Source organism: Alligator mississippiensis, chromosome 16 (assembly GCF_030867095.1).
Source record: "Alligator mississippiensis isolate rAllMis1 chromosome 16, rAllMis1, whole genome shotgun sequence".
Lineage (NCBI taxonomy): Eukaryota > Metazoa > Chordata > Crocodylia > Alligatoridae > Alligator > Alligator mississippiensis.
In genome coordinates this window covers 26,951,813-26,965,977 of record NC_081839.1, presented here as the reverse complement: position 1 = coordinate 26,965,977, position 14,165 = coordinate 26,951,813, and the positions used below count along the sequence as shown (strand labels likewise).

General features: G+C 47.9%; 1 protein-coding gene across 8 annotated transcripts in view; it reads left to right on the top strand.

Moving 5' to 3' along the window:
* LOC102574673 (opioid-binding protein/cell adhesion molecule) overlaps positions 1 to 14,165 on the top strand; it is a 749,440-nt gene that overhangs the window by 728,905 nt on the left and 6,370 nt on the right. For 5 of the 8 annotated variants that reach the window (XM_059719855.1, XM_059719858.1, XM_059719859.1 and 2 more), the window contains one exon: positions 830 to 849. The exons of 2 other annotated variants lie outside the window; for them this stretch is intronic. In XM_059719855.1, coding sequence (XP_059575838.1) covers positions 830 to 849 — 20 coding nt within the window. Of the gene's footprint in view, positions 1 to 825; positions 850 to 14,165 lie in introns of all 8 variants that reach the window. One more of the 8 variants, XM_019487278.2, reaches the window with a different exon arrangement.

Genomic DNA, 14,165 nt, shown 5'->3' with positions numbered 1-14,165 from the left:
AGCAGAAAGGAAGCAGCACTCGGGGAGTGGCAGGTGCTATCATCCACCCTCCTCTTGTATGTGGGTTAACTGGGATGCACCGAGCGAACGAGCAGCCAGGAGGATTAGCAGCCCAATCAAGTTAGCCCAAGCCTGGTTCCCCAGACTGGACGGGGAAGCGGGGGGTTCCTTAGTGGGTCCTGTCACCAATTTGTCCTTTGGCAAACCTGGTTTCATCTCCATGTCTAAGCCAGGTACAGGGTCCCTGCCAGCAGGCTCTGCCACCATTTCCCCCTAAGGGAGCATCACAGTTGCTCTGGAGTCTCCCTTTAAAGCCGCATTTTTGTCCTGAAAAGTGATGTCACACAGAAGGCACTGAGTACAGTTTCCTAGCCACACCTGGGTCCCGTGCGAGGAGCTATCTTGGTCACCTGCCAGTCTTACGTGGCATCTGCAAATCCAGCTATGTATGAGCCTTGGATATATAGATTCCACATACTGGCAGAGAGCAGGTGTTTGGGTTAATCCCCAAGCAGAGCAGGACTAGCTGATTCCCCAGTAGACTTGCATTGCTGATGCAACTGGACACGAGTCCAGCTTGTGGGACGCGTGGAAAGAGAGGTGTCACGTTTCCGATGGTTGCCGTGCCTCAGTGTCCGTGTTGTGTGTTACCACGTCAGCTGCATCCACATCACCGCCATGTGTTCTGTGTGTGGCGAGATCACCATTCTAATGAGCATGCATCCATCAACTGTCTGCAGATATGAACTATGTATTTTCTTTTTTTTCTCCCCCCTTTCTGTTCTCTGTTCTCTCTCCTTCTGTGTCCATTGTCCTCTGTTTTAGAAAGTGAGCCCACAGCACTGGCAGGTTGGTACAGCATGTTCCTTCCTTCATTTGCTTGCAACACCCCCAATGCCTTTGCCTCATAGGCTGGTTAAGACTAATGGCCAGCTGCTAGATGAGTCCAAAAGGGCAAGCGTGAGTAGTTTTAAGGTCAGGGATTTGTGCTTAGCAAGGAAAGGATGGAGTGGATTGGGCACAGGGTGTGTTTGGGTTTTTTTTTCTGCCTCAGTTCAATCTCTGCAAAAGTCAATCTGACCAAGTGTATTCCAGGTTAGTAGATGCACGTGCTGCTTTCAGTGCTGCCCAGCAAGAAGATTTATTTATTCTGGTCAAATGGGCCCCTAATTCATTTCTGCAGATCAGACAAATATAACAAGGTACATGACATCCTTGTGGATCATTGACAGTTCCAGGCAAAGAACTGTCAGGAGGCCACAAAGTTTATAAGTTCAAAGTGGGAGAGGCTGTAAAGTGCATCCAGTGGGTTTGTATCATGGGGAGGACCTCTGTAAGGGGAAGTTCGCCACATGCAGCCAATCTCAGACCTGCTCCGCAGACCTCTATGAAGGTGAGTTGCTTGTGCCAAGTTTGAATTTGGCCCCTCTTTGCTCTTTATGTTAGAGAAAACCATCTCAAGGCACATATAAAATAGGAACAACTGGAGGGTGCAACACTAACAGATGAATGAGAGCGCTGACTTAAAGGTGACCTGCAAAGGGAGTCAAACTTGGTGTGTGCCCTTTTCCCTCAATTCCTTTATGATGTACTGAAAAAGGAACATATAGTGTGGGTGATGTTTCCATTAGAAACCCAACCCTGGTCTGCACTGGGAGATGCTATGGACCACTGGGACTCTCAATTGATTTTTTCATATTTACTCCCCCCAAGAAAGACAAGCCCAATGATTACTCTTGGACTCAAACATGCTGCAAACAGTCAAAAGAAAAGTTCCCTTTGTTGACAATCCTGAGGTTTGAGCAAAGCCAAAATTGTTTTTTTCCTGAGACAGCAGCCGGTCCTCTGGTGAAAGCAAAGACCAGAGCCTTCATGTCTTGTTGGGTTTTTTTTCCTATCAGGTCCATTTAAAAACAAAACATCATGCAAATAAGCAAAAGGAAAAGCTTCTTGAAGGCATTTTAGATGGCAAAACCCAGCTGCCTTTGTACATGATAAAGGAATAGCAAGGGGCGCAATGCCAGGATGCACTCCCCTTTGCTGGCCACCTTTAAAGGGACACTGTTGGTTTGAAAGAGACCTGCATATTTGGGGAGTGGAGCGGGATGGGGGGGCTGCTTTTTTGGTGTTTTTTTTTTTATAAACAATCTGTGATCAGTAGCAAGGTTTCCATTCCTTTGTCATTTAAATTCCAATAAAAACAGCTTTCCAGCCATAGACGCCCCCCATGCGGAACCTGCAAGTTAAACCTGACAGCGCTGAAGCGGTGCCTGAAAACTAGAAAGCGAAGCTAAATGAAACCTCCGCGCTATCTACAAAGCGGCTGTTTTCATTGTTTTCTTCGCAAATGGAATTGATAGGACGGAAATCAGGTTCTTAAATCCTTTGTTTTATCCAATCCAAGGGAATGATTAAAAACAATCCTGCTCTTTGCTATTCAAGTGTCTGCCGTTTAATCTGACAGTGTCTAGACACGGTTCCATTGTCACTTCTAAATTAACTCGTAATTGCTGCTCAGCGTTTTGCTACTGCTTTCAGATCAGACTCTGCCCCTGCAGGAGGGGTTAAATTCTTTTTCTGCTAGTTTTGTCTTACCTGGATAGTCCTGCAGATAGACTTCACTTTCCCTTCTAAACATAAGCCTCAGGTCTAGTGCTGCTGTGAACTGTTTGACAGCCATCACATTTCAGCCCAGAATTGCCTGCATTTGAGAGATATCATACCTGGAAGGCATAGCACTATTTGGAAGGTGATCTGGACAAAAGTGCTTTAGAAAGGCACAGAGTTATTACAGCAAGGGCTGCAGGCACTTAGGATGAGCCGTGGCATCTCAGCATGCACCTCTATCTGTGGATGGAGCAGGGAGAGGTTAACCCTGATTTGGAGTACAACCCACATAAGCATAACAAGCGTGGCTCAGTCCCTACTTGACATGCTTTTTTATTAGAAAACCACCATCTGATGCTGTCTGATTGGCAGTCTTTCATCTCCCATCTTTTTGAGGCAGTATACATAGACTGGGTTAGGTCCGGTAGTGGGAGGGACATGATCTTCACCCATGAAGTTCCCAGGAGCATGTTAAAGGCCAGGGTGGGGCACAGGCAGGGCAACCGTGTGCTTAAAGGATACCTCAAGTACAATGGAGTGGGGCAGGAGTATGCTTGAAGACAAGGAGCCTCTTCCAGTGCATGGGGGAGAGGTGTGCTTGAAGGCTGTCAGACATGCCTGGAGGAGCACAGGGCTGATGACCATGGTATGCTTACCTAACCACAGGGCATGTGGTGTGGGATTTTCCAAAGGCATATGAAGTACACAGAACCCTGTCCAGGGTATGAGTTGTAGTGGGGTCACTGTCAGAGGCCTTGCTATCAATAACTGGTGCCTTGGGTGTCCACTTCTGTCCAAGGCCCATTCAAAAATCAAAGGCTTAATCCGCCTAGATAGCCAAGAGCATACAAGGTGAGTTAGAGTAACTGTGATCTTGGCTTTGGAGGGGGTGGACTAAGGAAAGGGTTGGGGGAAAGCAAGTGACATGCTGCTAATTAATTTCTGAGCACAGTAATGTCCTATGCATATTGGAGAGCAGCCATTTCTGGCATGCAGACAAGGCTGGTGGCTCCTCACCTGCAGCAGGTCCTTGGCAAGGTGAAGCCCTAACCGTAAGGTGTGCCAGCCAACATCTCTGCTTCCAAGTTCACCGTTCTTCCCCTCAAGCTTTGCTGACGGGAACTCACATTTTGGTTGGCCAACTCCAAACCAAGTAAATGTATTAGCTCTCAACCCATGCTGAGAGTAGTAACTCGGGGCTGAACTAGATGATCTTCCAAGGTCCCTTCCAGCTTTTCAGTAATTATTTCAGAAAATTATTTCAGTAGGTTTGTAGGTCCTTGATACCTTGTTGGAGACTCAGTAGTTTACCTCTACATGGATTCAGAACTTATCCAAAGAAAATGGCCATGTCTCAAATATGCATTAAGTGGCAAATATTTAACAAGCAAAAAAAAAAAAAAAGTTTCTGCTTTTTCTTAGGTATTTGCTCAAAAGGAGGGGTTTGAGATTTAAAAGGAGAGAGATGCTGGACAGCTTTTAAAATGCAAGCCTGAGTCAGTACTGGTTTAGACATATTTTCTGTATCCTTGTAGGCTGAATTGTATTAGGTTGTGTTGGTAATTTTTAAAATAAAGGTGAATCCAGAAAGAAAAATCCTTGGGCTGTTCAGTATGGGCTGGTAGTTAGCTGTTCTGTGTACTCTGCTATAACTTGAATGATAAGTCTGGCATTGTCTGGCACTGACCTTGGAAAGTAAAGAATTTTGAGACCTGGTGGCTGCCTAGAAGCTCATCAGGGGAGATCAACAGCAAATAGGCAGAGCCCTTTTCTCCCCAGCACCACCTGGGGTGACAAGGAACAATGGTCATAAGCTGATGGAGAATAGGTTTAGGTTAGAGATCAGAAGACAATTTTTTACAGTTAGGGTGGCCAAAATCCAGAACCAACTTCCCAGGGAAGTGGTCCTCGCCCCTACCTTGGGCAAATTCAAGAGGAGGTTGGATGATCACCTGTCTGGGGTCTTGTGAACCCAGCATTCATTCCTGCCTGTGGCAGGGGGTCAGGATAGATGATCTGTTCAAGTCCCTCCTGACTCTAGCTACTATGACTACTATGAAACTATAAGTTCTAATGTCTATGAAAAACTTCCTGTGAGCAAGAAAAGATCTGAGCAAGCCTCTGTCCTCCACTTCCTCCTAGCAAACTTTCTTCATTGTGTAGCTACAAATGTTGGGTATTTGCTGCCAGGCTAACAGTACAGCTGCTGCTCCACTGCCATTCACCAGCCCACACACTTCTCCTTCCTGCCTCTCCAGAATGTGCATGGAGTGGAAGGGATAGAGGAGAAAGCAGCTGAAGGTGCTCAGGGAGGAAAGTGCAGTCACAGGGATGCATTTAAAATTAGCCCATACCCCTTCTGTGGCCATTTCTGTCAGTGGAAGGGAAGTGCAATGCCAACCATCTGGTTCTGGCGCAATCCTCACCTGCTTTTGCACTGTTGAGAAGATCGAGCTGTCTTGGATTTGATACACGCAGCTCTAAAATGCAGAGGGGGTGGGAATACATCTCCTAAAAAATAGTAATAATAATAATTCAAGGAAAAAATACAAGACTGGTAGGTCACGAATAAACAAGCAAGATCGACTGGAACAATAGAGGTGACCCACAGCTAATCAGATTTGAGAAGCCGAGGTGCGAGAGCAGGGGAGAACATGAATTTGGGTAAAAATAAAGAAGATGCAGCAGAATGGAGATGGCTCCAAGCTGTGAGTAAGATCAAGTGGAACAGTTACCAGTATTAATCTGTAATCTGAAAAGCAGTGAGTGCAGCTACAGGTCTCAGTGGGAAACAAAAACCCTCATCTCTTGACCCCAAAATGAGGCTACATAAAAAAGCAGTAGTAATAATCAAGTCAGTGAACCAGCTAGCCGAACACATGCAGTAGAATAAGAAACCCTGGCAAAGGCAAGGTAGCTTGATAGAGTGGGGAACAGGGAGGGGGCGAAAAAGAGAAATCCCCAAGTCCCAAATGGGAAGATGCCTTTGTAAGCAGGCTCTGAGAGAGGAAAACCTTCAGAGTGAACGCTCTTCATTGATCCATCTAGTGTCTCCACATAACTCTGGAGAAGGAAAGAAAATGACTTTGAAAAAAGCCCGCTAGCTGGAGCGTTCCCTCCCCGCACGGAGACTGTGGAGTGCGCTGGGCGTGTTGGTTTTTGTGTCTGTCTGTTTGTTTCCTGTGCCTTGTCTCGCGAGCGTGCCTCACCCCCCTGAGAAATAGGGAGATCTGTCACGCAGGCACAGCACTGTGCTAATTGCAGTCCAAGCCGGTGGATGAACGGAGGAGGTGGGGTGGGGGAGTGAGTGGCGACAAGGTTTTCTAGCAAAAAAACCCCCCAAAAAACTAAAAGGGAAAAAAAGTAGTCTATTTACTCGTGATGGAGGGATGGCAAGAGGGACATGCACAAATGGCATGCCATCTTTCTCAGGAAAATGCAACGGCAGTAGGTTCAACTGCAGGTTTTTAGGGAAATGAATTAAGTAGGCTGCGAGGAAGAGCCAGGCAGAGTTTCAGGAGAGCAAAAGGGCTAAACTGCACAACGTACACAGCGTTCCTCTTTTGGAGGAACTTTCTATGGCGTTAGCCATACGCAGACCAGACCCGCAGAGTGTTTGGCTCAGCATGTGAACTTCACAACCCCAGGTTCTCCTTCTCACAAGCCCGACAGCTGGCATCAAACTTGGCCCCTCCGGCTGGCGAGGAAAAAACCCTGACCCTGGCTGTACAAATCCTGCTTCTCTCCCTAACCGAGGCAAACGTCCCTTACCTGACTTTGAAAGTGGAGGCTGACATTAAACGTCAAGCAAAAAATAGCCCCTTTCTAAACAGGGCCTCACAGAACAGCTTGCTGGCTTCATTTGGGGAAACGGGTGACTCATAGTGAAAGTGCCTAGAAATTAAACTGAAATGAGCGGGGGGGAAAAAAAAAAAGCCAAACTTCTCATCAGGAGCAGTTAAGCAAATGATTGTCGAGGGACTTCTTTTCTCTCTTCCCCGCATATCGAGGGCTCTAAAAACCCCTCCGTTGCTTTCCCAAATACGTTTGTACATCTCCAATTTAGTTACGCAGGAGGGGGAGTGAATCAGCCTTTTCTTTTTCTGGCTGACGGCAGCAGCACAATCAGTTGCATTTTCTCCCCGACCTACAAAATGTCAACATATTAGAAAAATATGCAGACATTTCACATTTCATTTCTGAGGAGTATTTCTGCACCCCCCCCACCCCCTTCCCAAAATCATTGGCATCTGGTTATTAGTCCTCGTGTGCTGAATTCTGACACTGTCAAGGCGACGGCTGCTCAAGTCAGCACAGGCTCTGAGGTTTGCAGCCCGGCAGTGCTTCTGTCTTTATTGTGATGATCTGACGAGAATTAGCTTTTTTTTTTGACAGAACGTTACAAGACTCTCGGTCACATTTTAAAGACTGAATGCAGTTTTTAAAATAGGAAACAAAAAATACCGCCACACTGCAGCCTTCCCCTTCTTTCTCCCACCCCTGAAAAAAAAATACATTTGAATTGCAGGCCATAGACTGTCTGCCGGCTGCTCGTGAAGATGACACCGCATTCTGCTGTAATTAAGGAAAATAAAAGTTCTGTTTGAAATGAAACAATTTGGCTAGGCTGGTTTTGCATTGCAGAAAATAGGTTTGTGTTCCTGAACAAGCGACGAGACACATCAGCTAATTAGATCCCCTCACTCCATAATTTTTATTTTTTTTTCCCCCTTGCCATTACGATGGCTGTTATTCCTTTGTCTTAAAATTAATGAGGTTAGACAGCCCACATTGTGTTTATTTTTACTTCAGATTACAGTGAAGCATCAGAGTTTTTGTTAAATGTGTAATTATAAGTTAATGTTTCCTCTTTTAACGGGGGGGAATTAGTTTTGTTTTTGCTAGAGTCACTTTTGGCTGCGCTGGAGCCAGTACGTTCTTCGGATGAGGCTTAGGCTGGGGCACCAGGTCTGAATAGTCAGTCAAGTCAGAGGTAGGTTTGGATCTGGTGGCACTGAGATCTCCCACATGCTGAAAGCCTTGTGAATATGCCCGCACGCCCACCTCTTGTATTACCTTGAGCCCCAGCCCACGGCACGGCTGACTACAGCTATAGGACAAGAAGGCATGATATTTCTGGCCTGTGTCTTGGAGATGTCCTGAGTGTATGGGTCTGTGCAAGGCCCTACTTAGGCCCTGAGCAGTGTATGTACCCTACATGGAGGCCTCTACAGAACAGATGTTTTAACGCCTGAACAGTTCAGCTTAATTAGCCGTGTTATATACCATCCTCCCTTCCTTGCTTGAGTCTCAAGCTCACTTTGGACAGTCCATGAGACAGGGACCCACTCCCACCTCCACGCCCCTAAATGGAGCTCAGGAGTGGGTTAGGAGCTACCCAACCTCTGGAGTTGGAGGCTGAGGACCAAGCTGTGCCATAGCAGATGTGACTGTTTGTGAACAGCACTGGAGAGGTGCTGGCAATGGTAACAAGAACAGTGCGAGCATGGATGAGAACTGGCTTGCACGCGTTGGGTCAACATCCCAGGCAAGCGGCCTCTTGTTATCAGAGCTTGGGTGCCCCTTAGGCTACAAATGCATTGCTGTCATCTGGGGGTCAACTGCCTTCTACGGGTGACTAAACCAACTTGGGCAAGGGGTCAGAATTGACAAAAAGAAGTTGAACCCCAAAGCTTGGAAGACTGGAGGACTTTTTTCTCCCAACTGAAGGCAATGAGTCCCTTTAACCGATTACCTAGATCTTTCTACACGCATGCAAGGGGAAAAAAAAACAAACCCACAAGGTCAAGGCAGTGCTGGGGAAAGGAGCGCACATGTCGCACCAGCTCGTTATTAAACTTGCCCTTGACTAGTCATAAAGTCATGCTCCACTCGGGCTCCCTTAGAATAATCGGATCCTTTAAGAGGTTTGTCTTCCAGCAAGTGCAGCACATAGAAATTGGTCTGGAATACAGTCACGTTCGTCAACCTGCTTTCAGACTCATCTCCCACCGAAAATTGTCTGTCTGGCTGAGTAATCCCTCCTCTTACCCCCTGCGCACACACAAATTGACCTTACAAATTCCCAAACAGCTTTATGTCTTCTTTATGGGCCTTTCTCTGCATGCCTCCTGATTTTGTTCCTCTGTAGTTATTTTTCTTTATGTCCTTCCCTGCTCTCTTTACTCTGTATACGGAGATCTTTATTGGGTGTTTGTCTTTCCAATTTTTTTCTTCTTTGGTCCTTCACAACCCATTCTCCTAGGTTTAGCCTAAGAGTCTAGGCTATATACTGTGCCGTCCCAAGGCTGAAGAGCTGAGATACAGAATGAATTCTCATTGCGCTGTGTTGGAAGGACACATTTTACTCCCATCCAGCATGGGCCTGGTTGATAAGCTGGGGAACATTGGCATGCTGAGTGACTTTATAGCACGCCAAGTGTTTGCATGCCTTAAAGGGGGCTGTGCACCGTTCACATTTGCTGCATGACAAGCAGGTCTAAATAGGGTTTGCTCGTAGCACAAGCTAGTCTGTGACCCTAGTTACCTACAGAAGCAGTGCTGGAAGAGTGACTAGGCTGTTATGACTAGAGCATCTGATCCTATTCTGGCAGAGCACTTGAACATGTTAAGCACACGGCGGCATGAACACCAGGGTACAAGCAAGGGAAAGAAACCTGTTAATGGAGCTGCCTACGCACCACTTACTTGATTAATATCTGTATCACGGTAGCACCTGGAAGTCCAAGAAAAGGGAGTGCTGGCAGGAGGACACTCAGGAAGGTTAATCCACGTTAACTTCTAAGCAAACTAACTCTATGCAATGGAGCACTCATTCAGAATGAAACTGGCCTAAATTCAGTTCTTCTGAGTTTGCTTTGGGTAAAACTTTAGCCAAAATGAATGAAGGCCACTTTTATTCTCAAGGAGCACATGCCTGAAGGAGTGAAATGATGGTTAATTCACTTTAAGTTCACAACTTTACACAGGCCTGGAAGGGACCTGCTGGGTCTCCAGGGCCACCTTATGCTCATTCAGGCAGCCACATCACGTAACCCTTCTCATAAGTGAAATGAGCTCCATTGTAAAAAGTTTAGTTTCTTTGCCTTTCCATCTTCTCCTCTGTCCTTTCTCCTCTCCCCACCTCCACCCCCCGCTTTCTTCTGGAAAGGCTGCTCCAGAACTTAACATTCCCAAAGTCGCAGTTATTTTCCCAAGTGCCTCTTGCAGCTGGGCCCCAAGTAAGATCAGGACCCCGTTCTGCTAAGTGCTCTCCACATATAATCAGGGAAAATCCCTGCCCCAAAGAACTTGCAGACAAGAGGGCCAAACAGCAGGAGGGGATATGGGTACAGAGAAGCAAAGTGACTTGCCCAAGGTTATAGAGGAGATCAGTGTCGGCACCACAAATAGAACCAGATTTCCACACCAGCAACCTATCCAGCAAATGCATTACTACTGACCTGGACATTGTAATGACAATGCACAGCTCTCCAGTGTCCACAAGACCTGTGCTCCTGGCTTAGGGCCTGATAGCATTTAGTGCAATACTGGACGTTGCGGCCAGCAAGACAAGAGCAGAGTAGATAAACCTTCATTTCTGTCTCTTTTTTATTTTCCCATAATGAAACAACACAAATGCAAATTTAAATTTGGCCATTTAGGACTGAGGGCATCTCGTACATCCCCTTATGCCCATCACGCTGGCATCTGGGCACTAATCAAAACCCTTTATCCTTTTACCTTGCCTTGCACTGCACACACACCCACCTGCCTGCAGCACATTAATAAAGGCACTCAGGCCTCGAGTGAAGGAAAAGCACACTGAATTCCACCCTGCCTTTTATTGAATCAATATGCTTTAAGATCAATCTCTCCCCCTGTAATTAGATTTTCTTAAAAAATTATTTATGTGCTGCTCTTAGCGTTTCCCTGGGAGATAAACCTACCTGTGTGCCGAGATCGGGGGAGCAGATGGTGTCCACGCTGCGCTCTCTGCATGCACAACGTGCTAAGAGGCACAGGATTGGGTTTCTTTTCCCATTAGTCAGAGCTGAAGATCTCAAATTTAAAACATAACGAGCTGGCGTGATTAACCAAGGCAGTATTTGTCACTGCTTCTGAGTGGCAAGGGGAAGTCAGGGTGCTTGGAGAGCGCTCCTAGGAGGGAATGTGGGAAACCTGTCCCTCTCTGATGTTGGTTTCCATCCCCAGCTCTTCTCTAGAGGTGCAATGCTGCAGGGACGCAGAGCAGGGCGCTGGGAGGAAGGAGTCCTGGAGCCATTGCTGACACAGCGAGGGGGTCTGCCTGCCCACCTGTACAAGGGGAGCAGCTCTTTCAGGGGTTGACAAAACTGATCTGAATGGGCTGAAGCGAGCTGTGGGATCCTCAGTGCAAAAGTACACAGCAGTCTTAATGGCCAGAAAGGCAGCACAGGGCTTGCACCGAGCTTCCCATGGGCCAGGTTAAGGCAGCAATAAGATACTGGCAAATCCCTGCTGCGCGCTGCAGGGTACAGGGGAGCAGCTTGCTTTCCTGCTCTCTGCACAGCGACGTCAGAGTGCAGGAAACCTCCAGGCCTGCATGGACTTGGGTGCTAGTGGCAGAAATATGGTTCACAAGCTCAGGGTGCAGGCAGTATTCATGGGCAGCAGGGTCTGCCCAGATTGGGGGGAAAGAAAAAAAGGACTCATACTGCCAATAGCCTTTGCATTCCTGAACCACCCAAGACATCCCACTTTCCATTGATTGGGTATCTCCTAGTCCCCCCACTCCATCCCAGGAGCTCAGACCTGGGATGTGGCTAGTCAACTATACCCTTTTAAGAGGGGCAGGTCTGACCACAGATCAGCTGAATGCATGCTCACTGTTTCATCTGTCCGCGCCTCTCCTGTAGTGCGGGGAAGCAAACACAGGGCCAGCTTCACCCTGAATAAAAGAGAGTTTCGTTAAGTGAGACTTGCACAGGACAGATACAGTTATAATGCATCAGCTGCCACATGTTCATGCATGGCCCCACTTTTTCAGGCAATATAATTGTTCACCTGTCCACACCTCAGGGCAGGATTTTGCTCAGAACATAACCTTAGTGCCCAGCCCCACAAACACCCGCTAACGAGCTCTCAGATGCCAGAGTGAGACAAGCCAGTAAGTTATCTTAGGCGAGCTCCGCGCGTTTGAAATCTGGTTTTGCCGCATTCAAAGGGAGAAAATAAAATCAATGTCTTGTTCCTGACAATATCCCCCAGTATTAAAAGGAATGCCACTACAATTATCGGGGGCTGCTTGCTGGATGCCGCGGTTTGCAGTCTGCCCATGTGCCTCAGTTGCTATCAATTTTTAATTAGGCTAGTGCCATTAGGCTAGTTAAATAACAACCGAGATCTGTCTTTTCATGTATGGGGGGAGTGGAAAGAGCCCGCTGGAGAACAGAACTACAAGAGTGTAAAGCATTTAAGAGCAGTTACAGCATAAAGGGCTCCAGATGGGAGTAGTTTGGCTCAGCTGCTTTCTTTTCCGTGGTTCCAGTCAATCAGGGTTACTATAAAATTGCGATTAATGAATCAAACAGCACGATGCTTTGCTGGTGTCTTTAGTCTCTAGCAATTCCACTGAGGGGCAGGGGGAGGGGGCGGTGTCTGTCTGGAGATAAAGCCTATTTTTGCTCCGGCTCGATTCTAAATCCAGAACTATTTGCAAAGTTCTGCAAATATAGCAATGACTGGGAGGGTGGGATGCAACCAGGGCTGTGCTGCACCTGCAGTTTTGGAAGGACAAAGTAGAGATCGACTCTTACTTTGGCAATATAGTGCTCCGGTGAGAGCATTTGGGGGCACGCGGGCTGCAGCATATAGCTGGGGTCTGTTATGTGCCAAAAGGATGGGCAAGAGTAACCAGGGAGCGTCTCAAACCAGCAGGCTAGTGGCACCTGCACGAGGCTGCACAAATGCTCTTTGCATAGCTCAGACATTGTGATTTGGTTCTGACCCGTGAGCCCGTACCTGCCCATGCAGACATGGCCTTGCCTCCCCATCTGTGGGGATGGACTCTCACCCTCACCTCCAGCACCCAGTCTGAGTCTCATCCCTACTGGTCCATCCCGCCCTGCTGCCGCACCTTCATCCTGACCCACCAGACCCCAACAGTTACAAACCTGACACTGGTCCTAGCATGGAGGTTTTGAGAGAGACAGGTGTCAAGGGAATTGGCAAAGATTACTGAACTCTGTGTCCCTTTCAGGATCTAATGTAGGGAAACACATGTCACTGAAACTGGCTTCCATGGCACCTCGGCAGCAGCCTTACTTTATTTTACTACCTACTGCTGCAGGCTATAGGGAGAAACAGCAGGGCAGGCCTGCAGCACAGACTGCTGTGGAACAAGGAGTGCTTGCTAGTGCTCTTCAGGGAGCGCATGTGTATAGGGCTGCTTTCTCAGCTGGGGACAGCGTATTACCTCTGGCTGCCTGGCGTTCCCCGCCATAGGGCATATGCATTGCAGTCTTTTGGGCCAAATGCTCCGTTCTCGTTTCAGTGAACACATCAGGCCGGGGTGGTTACTGCATCCTGACCTTGCAGAAGGTCCTTCCATGAGTCTACCAGCAGGCTGAGGCCCTGTGCAGGTTGGGGGCAAATGTGCAATACAGCAGCGCCTTGTTTGAGGCCTTCCAGGGATTCCTAGCATGGCCTGAGACCAGTTTCAGCACCATCTCCCTCACTGGGTTTTCCTCACAAGCGAAGGCATGGAAAGCTTCTCATGCCATGGGGGCCAGGCCTTGGCTCCGATGTGCAGGAGTGCCAGATGAGACCAAGCCCGTTGTCCTTGTAGTAAGAGCAATCCACTAGGGTCTCTGCTGGGGCAGACCCTGCAGTTTTGGATCCTATTTGGGAATATGCCATGTAGGGGATATGCCAATCCTTTACCTTACCAGGAAGAGACACCATTTGTAATCCCCCAGCTTCCAACATTTTTCGATTGATATAAACCAGGCAGCTTTGTGGAGACCCACACCTTGAGTAGGCTGTTTCAACCTTATCCCAGTCAGACAGCGAGTGTGGGGCTGGTAACAAGCAAGCACGTTCTACCCTAGCACCAGCTGCATTTCTGTGGCCAGCTGAGCATGTCTAATGCCTCCAGGTCATCAGCTCAAGAGCAGCCTCCATTGGCAGCAACAGGGGAACGGCTGGGACGCTCCTGAGAAGCCGCAAGCCCCTGCTCTCAGCTTATGTCCGAGTGGACAAGCCTCCCCTTTTAGAGCCAGCCAGTGCTTTGTGTCCCAGAGGACAGGCCTCCTCCTTTAGACCCAACACAGATGAGCCCTCATTAGCAGCCACAGCACAGAGATGAAAACCTCATGATGATGTAGTTGGGGACGGCGCTGCTTTGAGCCAGGGGTTAGACTAGCTGATCTCAGGTCCCTTCCAGCCCTCATTTTCCATGAGTCTATGTCTACAGCTCATGTAGAAGTCCTCCAGCTAGCCGCCCGGGGCTCACGCTGACTTGGTGTGGATGGTTTCCTAATTGGAGTTGAGCTGAGGGTCAAGGGAAGAGCAACCAG